This window comes from Alexandromys fortis, unplaced genomic scaffold (genome assembly GCF_014885135.2).
Source record: "Alexandromys fortis isolate MF-2015 unplaced genomic scaffold, M_Fortis_MF-2015_v1.1 scaffold_72, whole genome shotgun sequence".
Taxonomy (NCBI): Eukaryota; Metazoa; Chordata; class Mammalia; order Rodentia; family Cricetidae; genus Alexandromys; species Alexandromys fortis.
Window position 1 is genome coordinate 4,423,683 of NW_026067969.1, and position 21,798 is coordinate 4,445,480.

Consider the following 21,798-nt stretch of genomic DNA (forward strand, 5'->3'; position numbering starts at 1 on the left):
CAGCCCAATCTGTCACCCGGACAACGGGGGCCTGTACCCTGCTGATGGCTTTCCACACATGGCAATAATGACTTTTGGCAGGCCAGGAAGGCGTCAGAGGCGAGTTTGTGTGCCCCTTCTTAGAGAGAGGGAGGCTCCCTCTCCCTGTTAGTAAAAGCACTTTGTGAGGTTCTTGGGTAAATAAATGAGTCATTTTAATCCAACTGACAGGCTGGCACCTGAGCAAGCTGCCTTCCATCTGTACTCCTGGGTCTCATGGAGGCCGCCAGTTGTCAAGCCCAGGGCCTTCAAGGCTTCGTTGGTGAATGTCTTTCAGAGCTGACTTTAGTGATTCTTTTGCCCTAATTAGGTTAAAGGAATAAAATGAGGCTGTTATCAGGCTTAAGTTTTGAGAGCTGAGAGGACAGAACTGAAGCCTTTCCAGCAAGTCAGTTTCTTACTAATCTGGTGTGAGTAGCTAACACCTTCCTAGAAGCCGGGGCCATTGTTGGCCATTGTTGACTGCTCTGAGGGCCGAGTAGGATGTGGTGAGGGAGAGTGGGGAAGTGTTACAGTTGTCAGGGTTTCTTCATTATGAAATGCACACTTGGGTTATAGTTGCTAGGATGGTTCCTGTATGCATTGTCTCATTTGTCCTTCATTAACAAGTAGTTCTTAGCCACAGTACATGTGGGTGACTTGGTGCAGCAGACTGACCATCTTCCCCAACCTGGCTGACTCCCAGTGCTGCCAGGCTGGTGCCAGTCCTCCCTGCTGTGGACCAGGTCTGACTCCTTTCTCTAGTGTTGGGAAGGGGATGCAGAAAGTGTCTGAATTAAACCTAGGTGTGAGAGGGATTGGCTGTCAGCAAGCTCTACACAGTGGAAGAAACAGCAGAGTCCAGCAGGGTGGTACATGCCTGTAGTCCAAGTTTGAGAGGCTGAGATGGGAGGAACGGAGTTCACATTCAGCCTGGGCTCCCTGGCAGTACTGTCAGAGAGGAAAACTGCAGGTGGGTGACTGGGTGGAGTAGCAGCTGCTTGTGACCTTCAACGCTCATTGTTTCAGCATATTGCAGTTCAGTAAATTTCAGTCATTGTTTTAGGTTTTAGGTTGTTTTGTGTGCTGGGGAGCTCACTCAAGGCTTCACCCAACAGGAAGTGCCACACCACTAAGCTGTATCTTCAACCCTATTGTAGAATTTAATCTCTTTCCTGGCTGAATTTACTAAGCTTGTTGTGTGAGGTAGAGCGTGTGAGGGCCAGACATGGTCTCTCCAGGCTCAATTTCATCTAGATACTGCTATCGTTTTCTGTGTATATCTATTCCAGCAGAGCATTAAACTTTCCACACAGCCTGTCTGAAAAGCTCAGTTAGCCCCAACCCTGTGTCCTGCATCAGAACACTGAGCATTCATCATTTCGCACGAAGAGTTTGGGCAGAATGAAACACCATCAGTTTCCTCGGTGTTGACAGTGGTTAGTGCTGAGAGCTGTTTCTGCTCCCCTGTGCTTGTAGAACATTCTAGATTGCATTCTCACAAATATTGTAGATTGTGAGCTCCACAGCTTCAGACTCTGAAAGGATGCTGGGCTGACAGCATTAACTTCCATTTACAAACTTAGGAGTGCAGCCTGGTCCTGTTCAAGCATCTTGTTCAGTCCTTTCCTTGCTTCTTACAGAAACTTAGCATAGACTTGTTTAAAAAGGCTATTTATCCCAATTGTTACTTTTGTTGTTGCTCTGTTTTTTGAAACAGTGTTTTATTGTGTAGTCCTGGGTGACCTGGAACTTTGTTTCACCAGGCTGGCCTCAAACTCACAGATTTACCTGCCTCTGCTTCTTGAGTGCTGGGATTAAAGGCCTTTAGCAACACACTTGGGAAAATGCTTACTGTTAAATAGTGGAAGGGCTTCTGTAGTCATGGCCGAGTAGTTAAGGCAATGGGCTAGAAAAAAGTGGAAAGGAAAGCTGTTTTTAATGCAGACATGTTCAGCAGTGATGTTAAGGAAAGCATGCTGGACTTAGAAAGTCATCCTTTACATCATCAGTCGCAGTTGGTACAGACAAGGGGTACCAATAGAGTCAGGATCCTTGGGTGAAATGTTGAGAGGAAGGTTACTCCCATGACTTTGAGTCTAGACTCTACACTTGTGTCCCTTCTTAGTGGAAAGAGCTGGTGAACACCACTCAGCCCACTGATTAAGCACAGCATTTCCCGTGTGCAGCCAGCAGGCCTCCCTGTGTCTTGGAGTAGAGAGTAGTCCATATTGCCCCAAAGGTACCATCCTACCAGAATGCCTGCCTGAACCCTACTGTGTGGAAACAAACAGTTTTACCTAGAGTGTGGAATGTTTCTTTGGAGAGCATCAAAAAAATAAACAAGAAGCTGGAGAGGTGGTTCAACAGTTAAGAGCACTTGCTGCTCTTGCAGAGAACCTGGGTTTTGTTCCTAGCACCCACATCACTGGTTTACAACTGACTGTAACTCCACTGTCAGGAGATCCTACATCCTCTTCTGGTCTCCACTACACCTGTATGCACATGGTACACTTAAACATACATTCAAGAAAACAAACAAATAAATATATATTCAGGCCCACACAAGTACATATAAAAAATTTTTAAACCCTAAAGTCAGTGGGAAGCAGGAGCATTGTCTTAGTGTGCTATTGCTGTGAAGAGACACCAATGGCCACTGGCAATTCCTATAAAGAAAAACATTTAATTGGGGCTTCCTTTCAGGTTCAGAGGTCTAGTCCATTGTTGTCATGTTAGAAAGCATGGAGGCAAGCAGACAGACATGGTTCTGGATAAATAGCTGAAGAGTTCTACATCTGGATTAGTAGGCAGCAAGAAGAGAGAGAGCCAGTGACACTTCCTCCAACAATACCGTACCTCCAATAATGCCGATCCCTATGAGTCTATGGGGGCCCTTTTCATTCAGACCACCACTGGCACTGCCAGATTAAGGAAATCTAGAGCTCTTGAGCAGGAATTGTGTTCATTGCTCACTTCTGAACTGGAAAGAAAAGCAACCGTAGGATTTGGTTGATAAGAAAACGGTGTTTCTTTGATTCCCTCAGAGTTGCTCATGTGGTGCTGAGTAGAGGAGTAGAAGGCCTGCTGAAGTGTGGGAGACTGAGCTGCCACTACATTTGCAAGTGCGCGATGCGTGTCTCCTGTGTCTGTGTCCTCATATGGAAGGAAAAAGCAGATGTGTTAACGTTAGCAGTTGATGGATTAGAGAAAAGATGGACAAACCACTCACTCTTCTGTAGGTTTAAATTAAAGTTTTCTGTGTCAAATTTTCAGAAAAAATGATAACACCTATTGTTTAAAAGAAACAAACACCATAGGAAAATACCAAGAGAAAAGTAAGAACCACCTTGAATTTCTCTGTCCAAAGAAGTTACTTTTTGTTGTTGTGTGAGACAAGATTTCACCTTGTGGTCCTGGCTTGCCTAGAACTTGCTATGAACATGCTATGGCCTTTAGCTCAATGTCACACTCCTGCCTCTGCCTCTGAACACTGGAATTACGGAATTATAGGTGTGAACCACCACACAGAGCTGTTGGCAGTTTTGAGCCCTTTCAGGGTACTCATCCATCTAGTTAATGGTTTTTGTTTTTATAATTTCTCACTGACAGCCCCACCCCTAAATTTTTTGGGTGGGGCTATAGAAATCAGATTATTTGTTTTTTAGGTTTTTTTTTCCCTGTGTGCTTGCAAGTGTGGGCATGACTGTGCCCATGTATGGGTGTTAGAAAACTGCTTCAGTCGGTCTTCTACCTTATTTGAGACAAGTACCCTATTGTTTGCCACTTATAGACATGCACTACTGTGCCTGGCTTTGCAAGGGTTCTGGGCATTCAAACTCAGGTACTCATGCTTGCCTACCGAGTAGTCTCTCCAGCTTTATTCCTTCATGGTCTTGTTTTAAAGTGCGCCTTTTTGGAGTTGGTTAGCATGTTCCCTGTCTCCCATATTCCTGCAAATTAATAATTGGTTCTAGACAGTTGATTGGATTTGGCTTCTAGGCTTTAGTCTTCGACAAGAGTTAATTATAAACCACATTGGTTCCTATTGCATAAGAGCTAATCACATTCCTTCACAGTAGACACTCTAGTGTCCACTTTGTGTCTGTGACCTGTCTTCCTCCTGGTCTCCTCTTTCCTCTAAAGAGGAACACTTTTTTTTAAACGACTATGCTTGTGTTTCTTACACAAAAGCATATTATACGTACTCAGAGGTCTTTTAAAAACTCTCTAAGTTAGAATTTTCTTCTTTCCATCTTTTATTCAATCTGTTTCTTCATAGACAGTGCTGAATGAATAACCTCTGCTTACCTGGTATTGCCTTTTGCCAGCATCTCTGTAGAAATGAAGCAAGTGTAGATGGGCTTTGTAAGTATGACCAGGCTCTCTACAATGAGAGTGTGTATGGTTCTGCATCCCACCTCAGTTCTTGAGGGATTCAGCATCTCTTGCATGGTAAAATGTACTATTGGCAAATAAGGCTTTGCAAAAGGGAAGCAGGCCTGCATCTGAGGGTTATACCTCCCCCACATAGTTGTATCCTAGGCTTCAAACCTTGGGTTTTTTTTTCCTCCCCTCTGACAAATGGGGGTGATGGCTGCTTTTAAGATTGGTTAAGGCAGGTTGATGAGATGGCTCAGCTCAGCAGGTAAAGGAACTTGCCATTAAGCTTGACAGCATGATTTAAGTTCTAGGAACCATATAGATGAGGAAAGAACCAGTACTGCAGATTTGTCTTCTGACCTCCACACATGTGCAGTGGCATGCACCCTCTCCCCCAATAAATAAATTTAATATTTTTAATTAAGGTTGAAGTATTGTAGGTAAAATACTGAGCTCCACTTGGTGTCTTGGGTGCTGGTAGACTCTTGCTCTTACTGCTGGACTTGAATGTGAAAGCTAAGTGTACATTACTGCTACAGACTGGGCAGTTCCATCTAGTCTCTGCCAGAATGGCAGAAGGATAGAGAAAGCTGAGAACTTGGGCTCAATGGGTGGTGACCAGTTGAAAGGGAAAATAAATTTCCATCTCTTTTATGGCTTCTCAGCTTTCCAGTCAAGTCTTTGAAGTGATGGGCAGGTTTGGAGTGTGTCCTAATCTTAAATCCCAGAAGTGACTGCAAACTACTTAATCTTTGCTGCTCTAAACCCAGCAGACAGCATCCTCAGTAAACACTGTGCCTTGAGAGATACTCCAGAAGTATCCCAGCTGCTATATGACTGCTGCCACTCAGCATTACTAGACGTATAGGGTTGGGATAATGGTTCATGGACACATTGATCCTAAATGGCTTTTTTCTAAATTATTTGAGAGATGGCTATTTATTTGAAACATGGTCTCTCATAGCCCAGGCTGACCTCACACTTGCTTTGTAGCTGAAGATGACCTTCAATTCCTGATCTCTTCCCTTCAATCTCAAGCGTTGGGATTACAGGTGTGTGCCATCAAAGCTATCCAGGATTTCAGAATTTTACATGATCCATTGCCAGCTGCAATTTAAGGTCTTGGCTGACCTGCATATTGTGTTATATGGGTTGTGAAAGTTGTCTATCTCACCCCCAGGCCAGAATTTTTTTTATATTATTTATTGGGTATGGGTGAGTTGCATGACCTGGTATATGTGTGGAAGTCAGAGAACAACATGTGGGAATTGGTCATTTCCTCCTACCTTGTAGGTTTTAATGGTCAAATTCAGGTTGTTAAGCTTTCTGGCAGGAGCTTTTACCCTCTAAACCATCTCAATAGCCCCTGATTCACAATTTTTAATGATAGATGGATTTCAATGGGCCCTTACGCCACCTGAAGTTGTATTCAGAAGCATGTTTGCTTGCGTGTGTGTGTGTGTGTGTGTGTGTGTGTGTGTGTGTGTGTGTGTTTACACCTTCAGAATTTGTATTATCAAGTATTAAAAGTTCAGAAACTCAGCAAGGCATGGTGACACATTGGTAAGGCCGAGGTAGGAGAATTACCTTAGCTTCAAGGCCAGCCTGGGCTAAAACATTCTAGGGCCATAGTGCAATAGTCTGTCTCCAAAAGGGGTAAGGGAGAATGGACTCAGTTTTAAACCATAAACTATATCCTTTTTGTTTTAAAGGATGTTGCAGCTCGAGGCTTAGATCTTCCACAAGTCACCTGGATTGTTCAGGTAATCTAGTCATTGAGGTGTTGTGAGTATATCAGCATGAGAAGATGCATTGTATGATCATTAGTACCCTCTTGGGTGTTGCCCTGGTAACCAGGAAGCAGCCAACCAGCCTTGTCTGTACAGTTCTAACATCTTTCCTTAGCCCAGCCCCTATGCAACACTGCAACAGAACAGCCAGGGTGCATTCTCAGGAGAGGGTGGCAAACTCTGGCTTCCGGACTAATTTCTTGTAACCGAAGTTTCAAGAGTTTGAAAATAACAGGAGTTACCCAGGCCCTTGGGAGGCTTCATTGTGTCCAGGAGGAGATGGCTCAGCTGTCCTGAGATTGGTGTCCATGTACATTGACCTGCAGGGAGCAATTAAGATCCTGACAGGATCTTACACAAACCTCCTGCCTTAGACACTTTGCTGCAGGGTACAGGTGTTAGCGCTGTGGTCTAGTGGGTTTTGTTTTGTTTTTCTTTTCATTAGTCTGCAGATTGGTATTTTTAAGCCTGTCAGTCGGGGCCAAGGGACATGTGCCCTGTTTACATGACTCATGGTTTATTCACATTTTGTGGCTTGTCTTAGACTGCAAAATTTGATCTGCACATCATGTTGGGACTGGAAGCATTCTCTTTCCTGCTGTCCACAGAATCAATGGGAGAGGGGGGTAGACAGGTGATTTTAGTGTGCCAGGAGCAGATTCTGATTATGGGAAGCCTTTCATGAAGTATATTCACCTTGGTCTACTGATTTTCCATTTGTGTAGCAGGAGAGACAGACTGGGGGGCGGAGGGGGGGGGCAGAGAACGAGAACTCTAAAGATGGCAAAGTTACTGCCAGAGATAGCAGGATGCCTGCCTGATTGTTCTGCTGAATGGAAACTGTCCCTCCCTTAGGTCAGGAACACACTCTCCGAGTAGACGCCTGCCCTGTCTGATCTTGACTATCTACTTCCCCCATTGGGACAGAATAGGGCTGCAGCTAGGTGGTTGGGCTGCCCCTGGGGCCAGCAGCAAAAATGGTCTCTGCCAACACAGTGGTGATGCCCTTCATTCTTACGCCTCTTGTCCGCTATTCCTGCCTCCCAGCTGCTACAGCTACCAAGGAAGTAGGCCAAGGTCGTGTGGCCATCCCTGAGAAATTTACCCCACCTGCCTGCATTTCAGCTTGCACAGTCACTTCAGTGAAAAGATGCAAGTAAGAAAATGAAGAGACCTGTAAAATTCAAAAGAAGACACTCGATGAGACATGTCTTATTCATCTGAAACTTGGCCACTATTCACATTTTTATGTCAGAGCCTTGTTCCAGTGAAGCCAGGAGCTTCAGGGTTGAATGACGGCTTCTGATTGTGTTAGAGTAGCCGTAGCCAGGGTACCTGGAGGCAGGTGAGGGGTATTGCTCTCCCAATTAGTGGCAGTACCTTGATGTATGAGTGCCTTCATTTGTGTTGTCCTTTTTAGTACAGTGCTCCGTCTTCACCTGCAGAATACATTCACCGGATTGGAAGAACTGCCCGGATTGGCTGTCATGGGAGCAGCTTGCTCATTTTGGCTCCTTCGGAGGCAGAATATGTCAACTCGCTGGCTTCTCACAAAATCAAGTGAGTCAGAAACCTGAGCCGGGTTTCAGCTGATCTCACGTAATTAACTTTCTGTCGCTTTTTGAGTGGATGGGCCTTGTAAGCTGCTGAAGAGCCATTAACCCTTGTGATCCCTAAATGAGTTCTAGAATAGCCAGTGGCAAAAACTGAAACCCTCAGTACCATTTGCACCTGGCAGTTCCCATTGCAGTGCTAGTAAGGTATAGGGCGGTCTGTGCCCCTAGCTTTTCAGCTCTTCAGTAGGAGGCATGCCCTTACAGCCAACTTCTCCAAGGCCTCTTCATGCTCGGCTTTCATCCTTGAGCTTAGCACCTTTCAGCTTCAGTGCCGATTTGTCTTTAAAGGAATAGTAATGTTTTGCTCAGCACAGAGTTTTCTCCCTTCATGAAGGAGGGATCCTCAGAGCAGTCAGAATAAGGCAACTGGCTGTATATCTGCAGCCTCCATCTCATACCCCTGTGGGAAGCTCACAGGGAAATGATTGGCCCAGGCCACTTAAAGGGACTTGTCTGGCCTTCCGTAAATCTCAGCTTGTAAAGGCTTGCAGTTTTTGACACAGATCTGCTTTTAAGAATTTCTTCTACTCAGATGACAGGGTGATGAATAAAAGTCTATTTGGAAGCCCTGAAAGAGCTGTGTGTCTGCCAAAGGTGGTAGAATGTGATACATGCCAGGCCCAGAAGCCTCATTGGCTGCTTAGGTGGTGCTTAGAACTGATGCTGTGCTGCATGTGTGTGTGGGTGTCTGTGGGCTGCCGTGTGGTTCCTGTCTTTTCCTCTTTGACCAGCCATACGTTTCATGGAAGGACACTCTTCCCTGTACAAAGTTGTAAACAGTGCTAGAGACCTGGTCCGAGGATACCAGTACGACTGACCACAGACTTGCAGAGCTATGTATGGCTGTCCCGCCAGCTCTCACCACATTTCCCAGTAGGCATGACCCTGTCTAGTGAGATTTCTCAGAATTTTCAAGATTGTTGGTGTGGGAATTTGTGTATAGGTGGGCACCTGTTCCTGGTGGTCATTCAAGTGGACCAAAATTAAGATAGCTTGGGTTTTCCTTCTATTTGCCTTGCTCCTCATCGTAACAGTCTGCCAAGTGAAAGAATGGTTTTGTTTCATGAAGGAGCATACGTTTGGTCTCACTCATGAGATGCCCTGTGTTGTTCAGGTAGTTCATCTCTCCCTTCTGGTTATATCTCCACCTGGATCAGTGCCCTCCAGTGTGGGACTGCTTCATACTCCTTGTGGCCTGCCAGGGGGCTCCCCAGGCCTATTCACTCTGTCATAGTCCTCAGAACCTGAGGGGCCACAGTTACAAGTGGCATGTGTCAAACACCAGAGCTAACAGCATAGATGCTTCTGTCTCTTGTCTTGATTTCTTTTTAATAAACACATTCAGGTTAATTTCTGTGCAGCGTTCAAAAATGAACCTAAAATTGAAAAGGGACAGTGACTAATTTCAATAGGAATTATTAGTGAGCCAATTATTTTAAAGATATATTAATTACTGTCCTCTTGAATGTCAACACATCTGTGCTGTTTACATGAAAGAAAAGACACAGGAAGGCCAGGCTTTGACATGAGTGTTGAGAAAGATGAGTATAGGGACGTGTCAGAGGAAAGGAGCTGAGCATTTCAGGGATATCTGCAGAGTAATGTAAAAACTGTCACATACGATGAGGGTCCCAGCCTGCTGCCACCTGTCTCATGACTAGACGTAATCATTCTAAATACTGGACCCTGGGTTACTAGGGAGCAGCAGGCATCACAGTTCTTTGATATCTTTATGCAGGCTGTTGCTTTGACTTAATGCAAACTAAAATAAACTCTAATAAGAAAGAGTGAATTGTCAGAGCTGGAGTTGGTAGAATACTTGCTAATATGCACAGATTCCTGGGTTATAACCCAAGTATGGAGAAAACTGAATGTAGTGGGACAGACCTGTAACCACAGTATTTGGGAGAATCAGAAGTTCAAGGTTATCTGCGACTTAGTGAGTTCAAGGCCAGTCTGGATTTTGGAGACTGTCTCAAAAAAAAAAAAAAAGTGGTTTTTTTTGTTTTTGTTTTTTTTGTTTGTTTGTTTGTTTTGTTTGTTTGTTTTTTAGAAAAATCACATTATTTGCAATAGAAAGGGTAGCCCGGAACATTTTTGAAATTTAAAGGGCACATTAATCATTAAAAAGGAGTCAGTGGAGGAGGGGTATGTGCATGTCTTGTGCTTGAGAACACAAGAACTAGGCATTGGGGTGCTGAGTATCTGCTGAACTGCTGCCTGCCTTGTGTGGGGGCTGCAGAGCTCTCCTTACTGTTCACATTAGCATACTGGGCAAGAGCAGGTGCCCTAGCTGTTACTGCCTCCATCTGAGTGCTCAGACTTGGTTCCTCAGTCCTTCTCACTTGTTTATGGTGCTAGTTCCTTCCTGCTTTAAGTACTTGCTTAGAAAGGTATTGCTGGTTTATTAAAATGTAATCCGCCTGCACCAGCCTCCTGAAGGCTGGGATTAAAGGCCTGCATTACGACTGCCCGCCATTTATCACATCTTTTAGCCCTAGCTGTTCGTCACATTTTTTTTTTCCTCTCTGTTTTAAAATTTCACTCCCATTTTTTGTTGTTGTTGTTGTTGTTGTTGTTTTGTCTTGTTATTTTGTGATCTAAGACAGGATCTTACTCGGTAACCTAGGCTGGCCTTGAACTCACTTGGGCTTTTGTCAGTCCTCCCGCCTTAGCCTCCCATCTGCTGTAATTGTAGCTGTGAGCCACCAAACCCCACTTCACTCCAAGTTCTTACATTTGTTTTCCATTTGTGTACCTGTATCTGCCCCCTCCCACAAAGGTAGCAAATGGGAATCAAATGGGTCAGAGAGAAGCCTAAGTGCATCTGTGTGTCCTGTCCCGTCCCGTCCCCGTCCCCCCTCCCCCGTTAGTGTTCAGGTGCAGGAGGCAGATTTCAGTCACACGCCTCTGTCCTTCACAGGTGGGGGTGGGCAGGAGAAAATGCTCTGGGGGAAGGGGAAGGAGTACCCTGGCCTTGCCTCCTGTCTTTCCAACCCTCTCCCTGCTGTAGAGACATCTCTCCTTCCCAGGTCTGTGTGATACTGAGGGTGGGGGCTGGGGCTTGGCACTCAGGAGGAGTTGACACTTCTCAGGTTTGTGGCTGTCAGATGTGGCATTTTCATTCATAGCCTTGTCAGAGTAACCGTTGGGGAAAGGGAGAGAATTGTCTTCGCCGGTAAGAGGTTGCCATTCGTGTTTTAATTTGCTGTTACATTTTCCGAAAGAAGAAAGAAAACATACAAAAAAATCATTTGTCTCTTCATGTTGTGTTTCTCTCCCCTGGAGCTCCTCCTTCCCTTTGCTCTGGAAGCCAAGCTCAGCAACTCACATTTTCTATCTCTGGTTGTGCTTCCATGTTGCTCCCAGTTCCAGAGGCACAAGGCCTTGTAGTTGCTGGGTGTACTGGAAGCCCAGGTGCTTCTCAGTGGCCAGTCGTGGTCTCTTATTTTGACTCCTAGCTTCAACAGTTTGCTTGCATATGACTCCAGGTTTGGGGATCATTTGGTCCTCAGCCCTGAATGATGAAGAGACAAGTGTTAAAGATTCTCTAGAGTAGACAAAGAACAGAGGAGCTGTGAATAGAACTGAGGCAGTTAACATCACCACTGTAGTCTTTGCCCATAGTTAAGGGATTTTCTAACAACTTGTTTAAAATGGTTATTTCCTTGTCTGCTCAAGTCCAAGTATTAGATCAGGAAACAAGCCTTCTGTGTTAGTAACCAAGCTTTAGTAAGAAGTAATGGCAGAGGACTGGCAAGGTAGTTCCATCCCCAGGACCCACGTGTTAGAACTGGCTCCTGCAGTTGCTCTTGGACCTCACACAAGCCATGTTGTATGTATGGGTTCATGTACATACACAAGCACATACAAATAAATAAGGATAGTACAGGCCTAGTATGGTGATATTTGCTCATAATCCCAGCCCTGGGTAGAGGCAAGGAAGATCAAGGGCAACCTAGGTTCCGTATTGAGTCAAGGATAGCAACCTAGAGTATGTGAGACCATGCCTGAAAAAAGTGGAGGAAAAAAGGAGACAAGATGAATGGCCAGATAGAAGGAAGAAGTCATGTGTCAGGTAACCTGCCTTAGACCCACCAGGGAAGTGGAAGTGCAGTGGACACTGGCTGACTTGGTCCTGTTGCTACCCTCCCTTTTATCAGATGTCTAAAAGCCTAAAAATATTACCCTTGTTGGGTGTGGATGGTGCACGCCTTTAATACCAGCACTTGGGAGGCAGAGGCAGGTGAATCTCTGAATTTGAGGCCAACCTGGTCTACAGAATGAGTTCCAAGACAGCCAGGGCTACACAGAGAACCCCTTTTCAGGAGAGAGGGAGGAAGAGAAAGAAAAGAAAAGGAAAGAAAGGAAGGAAGAAAGGGAGAGAAAAAATTACCCGCTTAAGAATTTTTATTAACATTTATTTATGCTGTGGGGGGGGCATGGTATATAAGTATTAAGGTCAGAGGACAACTCTGGGATTCAGTTCTCTCCTCCTACTGTGTAGGTCCTGGTACCTAAAGTGAGATTGTGGGCTTGGTAGCATGCTCCTGTACCAGCTGAGGTACTCGCTAGCCTACTGTTTCTTCTCAGGTGTTGTTTGTACTGTTCGAGTCTAGTTTCAGGACAGGCCAGTTTTATACTTCAGAATTAGGCTATATCTGGGAAAGTTAAAACGCTGACTTGTGTGTGCTCTTCTTACAGTGTTTCTGAGATTAAGATAGAAGATATTTTGGCTGTCCTGAGAAAGGATGATTGTTTTAAAAGGAGACAGAGAGGGGCCCAGGTAAGTGGCTCATATTTTGATCTGGGCAGTGGGGTCTTCATATGTGGGCTATTTGTTCTGCCAAACAGAGTGTATATTTTAAGGACTGTGAGTATTAGCTGAAGTCAGATCTTGATGATTGTGGGGTTTTCCTAATCTTCCCTCTGGATGTGTTTGCTAGTCTCATCCAGTTAATGGGCGCCAGTCCATTCTGGAGGACTGCCAGGCAGCAGCAGGCTCCACAGAAAGGAGGTCTAAGGCATCAAATCTAGAGCCAGCATTGTAAGTTCACCCAGGTGGTGGCCCCTCTCATCATCAAGGCCACTTACTAGACCTGTCCATCCATGGCAGAATGGAAGAAATAAATATCTCTGTCTCTCTTTCTGACACACTTAGGTTGTCCATTTTTTAATGTGAGTGCACTGTCCACAGAGGAAGAGTAAAGTTAAGATCATTAAGAAGAAAAATGTTTACTATGCAAGCAGCTCCATATGGAGATAGCGAGCTGTGCTCACTCACAGACCTGAGCATCCTCCCCCCGCCCCCGCCTCTCCAGCCCAACCCCTCTAATCCATTGCTCAATGTAGCGTATGCACATGTGTGTTGATCTATGTGACTTGGCTAATTACTTGAATATTTCACATTTATTTTCTTAGACCCGATGCTGCAGTGGGAAAATCAGAGCCATTTAGATCAGGCTGAGCTATTCCTCTCATGCATCAGGTGCCCTTATTTGGACCGATGCTGCCTTTGAGGCAGGTCTAGATTTGCCTGGCCCTGGCTTAAACTCTTCTTTCAGAGCACACCTAAAAGAGTTTACATCAGTAAGTAGTTTTGTGTGGGGCTCCCCTAAATCTTTCTAGTAACTTCATGAGGTAACTAGGACCTCAGGAGAGTGGTACTTAGAGGTGAAGCTAGCCATCTACCCTCAGAGCACTCTTATCAACCTTGCACCCTGTGGCTCCACAGCCCAGGAGAGCTGAAGTGCTGCTTTGTTTCTTTGTTTTGTTGATGAGACAGGGTTTCACTGTGTCACGTAACTCAGACTGGCTTTGGACTCAAGAGTCCTGCTGGCTCAGCCTCACCAGTGCAGAGTGTCCAGGTATGCACCACACGACCAGCTGGAAGTGCTCTTTTCCAGTGGCACTGAGGGATCTGCCCAAGACCTTGGTGTATACTGTATTTTACAACAGAGCTGCACTCTGAACTCCACACTGAATTGTTTTTTTCTGGTAGAGATGTTTGATGTTTCCAAAGAGGTGGTTTGGTCTGTAACTGATACCACACCACAGATCCTGGTGACTAGAAAAGGCTGTTAAAGATGCAGTTGATCAACAAGTTATTTTAAGTGATTTTTCATGTGAAAGAAACATCACAGCCATAACTATAGTGAGCTTATCAGTATATTTTTAAGGGATTAAGGACCTCTGTTTATTCTGTAACTATTATGCTTAATTTTTTTAAATGTTTTAATGCTCCTGTAGCTACTTCAGTCTACTTCTTGAGGTTCCAGTCCAGCTCTGCAGTGCCAGCAGGGAGCTTGAGAGCTATGGAGAGTGCGGAGTTGAAAGTGGGTGAAGAGCAGGTCCTTGGTTCATCTTCTTAGCTGGTGCCCCTGGGAAGTGCTAGCCTTTGCAGGTCTCAGCTTCTTCATGTGTAAAGTAGAGATGTTCATACTCTTCTAAGGAGAGGGTAGTGTGAGATATACTATGAAGTAGGGGAGGCTACACAGTGTGATGGCCACACTTTCCTGGCAGTGCTGTATAAAGAAATGGAACATATGTGCCTGCCATTCGGAAATGAGAAATGGCTAGAAAGTGACAAAATGAGATCCAAAAAGTTGGGTGAAACTTAACCTTCTCCGGAGTTTTTCTGGGACCAGCTTTGGTTTGAGTTTTATCCCTAAACAGACTTTTCTCTACAGGGAGGTGCTCCTTTTATCTGTCTGAAGAGTGCCCCCACCCCCAGGAGGACTTGTCCCCAGGGAAGGAACAGAGCAGCTGCATTTCTCTCTATCCTTTCAGCAACTGGCCATGTCATTTTTAACATCTGCCCTTCTGTGGTCTTGTAGCATCAGTTCTTTTCCATAAGCCTTTCCTGGCTGGGGGCCAGACTCAAAGACGTCCTGAGCCCTAGAGAGCCATTGTAAAGGCCTGGGCAAGAGTCAAGCCAGCCTGGACTCAGAGTCTTTGCCTCGCAGCTGGTATCTATGTGGCCTTGGGCAGATTGTCTTCCTCCTGAACTCAGTCTTTCTGTCTGTAGAAGGAGAATGAGAGTGTCCATATTTGAGGGTTGTCTGGGGTTTTAATTGAAATGAGGCAGAAACAACTCATTGTTACTTCCAAACCATGTGAGTTCTCCAGAGCAGAGACAGCCATCTCCCCAGCTCACCCAGGCTCCCACCTTTGGGTAGAAATGAGTTGGATGCTTTTATAGTTTTACAGTTTGCTATTTGTTTGAGGGGGAAGTCTAAGTAAGATTGGGTTTTCACTGACATTACCAGATATGATTAACTTGGAAAACTAAATTTCATCACACGAGACTTCCCGTTGACTGAGACCTGGCTTGTAGGACCAAGTTTCATTTTAATGTGAAGGAAAGAATGCCTGATCTCAGTTGCTGTGTTGCATCACATAGATACATAGATACCTGGCCTGGAAGGATGTAGTGGGTGCTGGGTCAGCTTCTGTTCTGTTTCTCATGAAAAGTATACCAGGTAACCCCTCCCTGCAACACAGACAGCTCTGCAGCAGATGCACAAGTGGCCAGCATACAGATGCTGCATCTCGTTACCATGCACTCGAGCCCATGGTAAATGTCCCTTTGGCACACACGTTTTTGGGCTTCCATGAACAGAAGGAAAGCGAGTGAAGCATCTGTAAAATGTATATTTCATATTTAGGCGAATGAAATATATATACAGCTGCGTCTGGGTGTGAGTGTTCACCTTCTTACAAAGAGAATAAATTTGATCTTTCAGGTTGACTGGGAGGCACTCAGAAGGTTCTGGGGACCATGGGGTGAAGCTTAGCTTGGCAGGAAAGTGATTAAAACAAAATTCTCCCATTTAGTTAACTATATCTTGGAAGTTGGCTGTTCAGCACAATGCCTTCACTGTGCACACACCCTGCCCACCACTGCCATCACCTAGAACTTTTCATGGTCAGAGTGCTCAAGCCTAGCTTTCTCTGAGGCGTCTGTCTCTTGGCTGCTGGGTGTTGTAAAGCTTTCAGGGAGAGAGTGTGCACCCTCCCAGCATGTTTTTATCCAAGTTTTTTTTTTTTAATTTAATTTTATTTTTATTTTTTTATTTGTTTATTTATTTATTTTTTTGGTGTGTGTGTGTCTGTGTGTGTGTCCCATGAGCTCTACTTGTAAAATTCTCCAAACTGTCGCTGGCATTGGAAAATGTTAAAACCAGATCAGAGCCCCTAGCTCATCCTTTCTCATAGTCTTTTGTCTCCAGGATCAGTGGGGTGTTGCAGACAGAGGCACAACGAGAGCCAGTAGAAGGCTGGAAGCATGTTTTTCTCAACTGCCCGTAGTCTGCTAGCTGCAGGTTGGCTTCATTAGCCAGTAGCCAGCTTGTGATTGTGAGGGTGGGAGAGGCAGGTGCTGCCTGCTCACAAGCCTCAGGGCTCTGACCCACTCTCATTACAGGAGCATTTACCTGTCTAGGGCTGAGGTGGCACTGCCGAACTCTGCCCCGTTCTGTCTTCAGTTTAAATTTAGACTATCCTCCCCACAACCAAAAATTGCCTCATTCATTCTCAGGAGGGGCAGTCTGAAAGTATTTCTGGAATTGGGGGTAAGACATGTTTTTTCCTAAATGTATTGTTTTCTGTCATTAACTTTTTCTTATGTTTCACTAAAACTGACCTCATCATTTTAACAGTGTAAGCCTGATTTTATCGTTTTTCTACACATTTCACTTGTACATACACTCACATTATATATATGTAATTTTTTTTTGGTTGGAAAGAAAAGATGCCTCATTTTGAAACCTAAAGGGGGGAATAAGAAAAGCCCTTTGTAATATATTGCCATATTATCACTAAATCCCCTGACAGTTGTGACACAGAAGCAAGTCACCTGTCACTTAAGCTTGAGGTCTCTTTAATTTTCTCCTGGAATTCGCACCAGGCTGTCTTTAATTTGAGGCCTTTATTGGAATTCTGAAACCTCTCTGCCTCCCTGGCTCTCAGATCTATTCTGAGAGCTGTTACAGAATGTATACAATAACCAACAGAGGGATTCAGAGAGGGCTGCAGCTCTGTTTATTTAACACTCTAGAGGGATTTTTGTGCTTATTCGGTCCTGGCTGCCCGGCTTTCAATATCGCTTTGACAACCATTCTGCCCTTCTCATTAATTTTAAACAGTTAAAACACAGGAAAAAGAGGAAAAAGTTTTCATTATTAAAGTGCTTTACTTTTTAATAACAGAGGATTCTGTCCGCCAGGGGAAAGGGCATCCTCACTAATTTCACATTCATATTAAAAAAAAAAATGCAGGCAAGGTGACAGTTGTGCTGCTGAGGTGGCTTAATGAAAGGAGGGCAGTGGAAAAGTTTGCATCTCACATCAGTTAAGAGGTGAGAAATCCTTGCTAATGACAACAGCAAATGTCCACTTTGGTAACACGACTCCTCAGTGGCGTTTCTCCTGACATCGTAGTGGATAAAACCCTTAGGGGCACTGTGTACTGTGAAATCAGCTAGACTGTCATCAGCCAAACAGGTAGCAGGACGATGTGACTACACCAAAACCATTTCCGTGTTGTTAAATCTCTATTAATGCAGAGAAGAGTGTCTGTCCAAAAAGAAGCTTTTTCTCCTCTCCCTTTTGTTCTTCCTCTTCCAGCCTTAAAAATAAAGGGGGGAGACACGGCCAGACACAGGTGCTCACACCTGTCCTCTAAGGGCAGAGAGGAGGCCTGGAGTCTACACAGGAGGAGGAATCTGGGGCACTCGGGTGACCGCCTCTTTTGGCTACAGTCTCCTCGTCCCTTGTTGGTTGTGAGATAAAGGAAATAAAAATCACAGCTTTCTAGAAGAAATTTCTAAAAGACATCTTTTCTTTGGGACTTTTAAAAGACGAAAATTGTCTTACGTATTTTTAATAGTTTTCAGTGGCTACAGGGGTATTCCTGGCTGCAGGCAGCCTTTGAATGTGGCTTACTGAAAAGCTGCCTTCTTAATAGGCCCTCAGAACTCAGCTTAGTGATTACAGGCTTCTGGAGCAAACCTAAAACACTGGCAAGCAACCTCCAGGAAGGGGGAAGCAAACTCAAGACTTGGGGATATAAAGCCTTTTAAGGTTGAATTTAGGCAGATCACTGGATTGCTCTTAAGGAAAAAAAAAAAAAATGCTTTTTTTCCACTGAGAGGGGGGATAAGGGAGAAAAGTTATTTAAAAAACAGCACATGTTCACTGTTTAAAATGGCAGAATTAGGCTTGGAAAACTCCAGAGTGCTTCCAAAGGTCTTTCACTTTGAACATGAGTGATAAGAGGTCGTGAAGGAAAGTAGGCAAACAAATAAATAGACCTGGTCTGCTCCTTCTTAATGCCGTGTTCATCTTTGCTTGACTTTAACATCTTTATAGCTCCCTTCTTTCCCTAGTAATATTGAAAGGATTACCCTCGTTGGCCCCTGGGTGGTTACCCTGTGATTTTACTGTTATTAAATCTATTATAAACTGCTTCATTATTCCTGACTTCAACTCTGCCTCCTTTAATCCTTCCGTCACCTCCCAGAAATCCCATGCCAGTGGCCCCCAGGAAATCCGAGAACGAGCCACAGTACTGCAGACAATATTTGAAGATTTTGTGCACTCCAGTGAGGAGATGGTCTCCTGGGCAAAGAAAGGTCGGTGGAATTCTCAGGAGATTTGGGGAGGGTAGCCCCACAAGGTGCTGGCCTCACCCTCACCACACACTTCCATGGTTGAGAGGACATTCAGGGACCTCTGTGTACCAATCAAAGCCTTCATTCTGCAGTAATTCTGCAGGGTTTGGAATCAGGCTCAGAAGGCTTTAAAGTGATATTAAATGCTAATTTCATACGTCTCCATCTTTTGCACAAATGAGGCTTTATCTTGGCTTATCTCGGGACTAGAGCTTCTGACCCAACAGCTTGGATCTTAGGGATCTGTTTCCCTCTGTCTTTGAACACCAGACAGCAGAGATGACGTGTCGGCAGAAGTAGTTGTCGGGATGGAAATTGGAGGTGAATGTAAGGGCTGGAAGCCTTAGTCCTAAGGAGTTCCTGTCTGAAGGCCCAAATGAAAGTGAGAATGGTTGTGAGGACAGGCCATAGACCATGAACCTGGGCGAGTCATAGAAGTGATGTGATGCTGAAGCAGTTCTCAGACCCTTTGTGGTGTCAATTAGCCCTTGGGGCCCCGGTGGTAAGGATGGAATTGACAGCTCCTCTTGAGCAGTGGGAGTGGTTACAGTCGCTGACTCTTTTCCCTAGTGGAATGTTCCTGCTGCTGATGAATTTATTCTAATAAGACCCAAATTGGATCCAGGCAGTGGTGGTGCAAGCCTTTAATCCCATCACTGGGAAGCAGAGACAGGCAGGTTTCTTGAGTTCAAGGCCAGCCTGGTCTACAGAGCAAGTTACAGGGCAGCTAGGGCTACACAGAGAAACCCTGTCCCCAAAACCAAACAAACTGAAGAACCCAAGTTGGAGGAGTAAACAGTTCCTTTTGGGGGTTCCTTGAGATATTTGAGGAAAATGAAGTTTGTTTTCTTTTTAAACAGGAAGTCATTCTGTAGTGTAGGCTGGCCTCAAACTCAACACTGTCTGCCTACTGAGTGCTTGGATTGAAGGTGTTACCAAGCCTGACTATCGTTCTTTTAAAAATAGTTTTTATTTAGTTTTGAGACAGACGGGTCTTAAACTTGGGCAAGCATGTACCACCGCTCCCAGCCAGAAGTATCTTTTTAAAAGTAATTTATTTGGCAGTGTTACTAGAGTTTGGTGCTGTTCCAGATACTTCAGTGCATGAGGAGGCCGGTAAAAAGCATCCTCTGCTTTGTAAGCTGGTGTATTAAAGGTAAGGCAGCAGCTGTGAGATAGGAGTGTCGTAGCTAGTGTTTTAGATAGTGGTACAGACTACAGAAAGGGACAACAGGTAAGGGGGAGGCAGGTGTGTGTGGTTGAGGCCAGAGTAAGCCCCACTTAGAAGGTGATACTTCAACAAAGCCAAATGGGATAAATATATTCTGAAGGAAGGCACAAGAATGGGTTAGCTAGGGCAGACTCCTGTAGGTCTTGAAGGCTGCTCTGAGGTCTGTAGGGTTACCCTGAGAACTTTGAACTAAGGTGTGGCTCAATGAGCCAAAGGGGTTTGGTTGATTAGTTAATTTTTTATGTTGTGTTTGGTTTTTTTGTTTGTTTGGTTTTGGTTTTTTTGAGAGGAGGTTTCTGTTGTAGCCCTGGCTATCCTGTAACTCACTTTGTAGACCAGGCTGGCCTCTGCCTCCTCTGTCTCTGCCTACTGTGTGCTGGGATTAAAGGCGTGCACTACCAAGCCCAGCTTGGCCCTAGGTTTTAAAAGACCACCTGGCTGCCATGTGAGAATTGGCCCTAAGGTAAGATTGAAAGCTGGAGATTGGGCTCCAGGGAGTAGACCAAGCAATAGATGAGAAAAACAGAGCAGCAGGACTGGAGATGCAATTCAGTGGTCGAACACTTGCCCAGACAGCACAAAGCCCCCTAGCTCCATCCCCAACACTGACAGCAGCAACAAAAAGACAAACAGATGTTTTCAGATAGCCATCATTATCCCTCAGCCCAGGGTTTGGTTATCAAAACACTTCAAATAGAATATAATAAAACCTATTATTGCCAGCCATATACAATTGGTGTGTGTCCTTCTATTTCTCAAATAATACTGTCTTTGGCATTTTCCAAAAGTGAATTTAACAATTCCCCATAGTTCTCAAGAACCTTCCCGTAGATTTTGACCTTTGGAGGAAGGTGACTGGTACAGCTGAATTTGGGTTGGTAGTGACATCACAGTGGAAAGAAAGAGGCCTGTCCACACTGTCCACTGTGTCAGTGGTATTCCCATACCTTGTCAAGATTGCCCTGTGTAGGAGCCTGGATAGTCCCTTGAAAGTCAGCAACAAGCAGTTGTCAGACTGTCTATTGAAGCTGTAGTAGCAGAGCTGCCTCCCATATTCGTGGTGTTTCCATACAAGAAGAAAATGTGTAGAGCACTTCTCTTGTTTGCCTACTGACTTTCACTCCAGATTTATAAGGGCTGGAACCAGCTGCCCTCACCCCTTAGATCTCAGTCACCTACCTCGGGACACCAAGACCTTCACTAATTTCTCGAGTTACTTAGGATTGTTACTGGGAGGTTTGGAGGAATGTATCTGCATCTGGCACTCTAAAGGAACTGAACCTATGACCTACAAAAAGTTATTGTACCCCATAAATGGATACCACCTTTGCATTTCAATTTACATATACAAATTTCTCAACCTGCTTGGTTCCTTTTGAGACACTGCAGAACCTGCCTCATGAATAGTTAACAATGCGGCTGGCCTTGCCTTTATGGCAGAAAACTAGGTAGAAAATGGGTAGAAAGTATGCATTTGTTGTCCTTTTGCATTTTTCAACCCCATCGTTATTAATAGTCAGTTTAATTGTCCCCAGTCTTTAAAACAGTCACTCCTTTTCCTCCCCTCTGTGTGTCGTTTAGCTAGGGACTCGGACTGCAGAAGTAATTGTAATATGTTCTCAGTCTAGATTCTCAAAGTTTTGGCGAGCAGAGTTTGCCTACACATGCCCCTGTTCCCATAGTCTGTCATCTCCATCTGCTAGCCTCCCTGCAGAGAGCATGTGTAGCCCTTACACCTGTGCTTGGAAAGGACGCTTTTTCTTGTTTTTTTGTTTGTTTTTTGTTTTTCGAGACAAGGTTTCTCTGTAGCTTTGGAGCATATCCTGGAACTAGTTCTTGTAGACCAAGCAGGCCTCGAACTCATAGAGATCCACCTGCCTCTGCTTCTTAAGTGCTGGGATTAAAGGCGTGCGCCACCACCACCTGGCGAAAAGGATACTTCTTTAGTGGTAATACATTTACCTCCTCACCTCAATGGGAAGGCATTGGCTGGGCACAGCTGCCAAGTGCTTTGTCTTTTAAGAAACCCATTTACAAGGCATTTCTTTTCTCACGTCCTTTAGATAATGTGGCTGTTGGTATAGGTAT

The 21,798-nt window shown here is 44.8% G+C and overlaps 1 protein-coding gene across 2 annotated transcripts in view; it reads left to right on the top strand.

The window, feature by feature from the left end:
* The window catches only part of Ddx31 (DEAD-box helicase 31), a 70,045-nt gene that overhangs the window by 30,530 nt on the left and 17,717 nt on the right, over positions 1-21,798 (top strand). The window contains exons 15-18 of one of the 2 annotated variants that reach the window (XR_007594112.1): positions 6,114-6,164; positions 7,637-7,751; positions 12,512-12,593; positions 18,329-18,440. Coding sequence is in view for 1 of the 2 variants with exons in the window: in XM_050154918.1 (XP_050010875.1) it covers positions 6,114-6,164; positions 7,612-7,751; positions 12,512-12,593; positions 18,329-18,440 (385 nt within the window). In the remaining variant the exon portion in view is untranslated. Of the gene's footprint in view, positions 1-6,113; positions 6,165-7,611; positions 7,752-12,511; positions 12,594-18,328; positions 18,441-21,798 lie in introns of those variants that run through there. The other variant, XM_050154918.1, reaches the window with a different exon arrangement.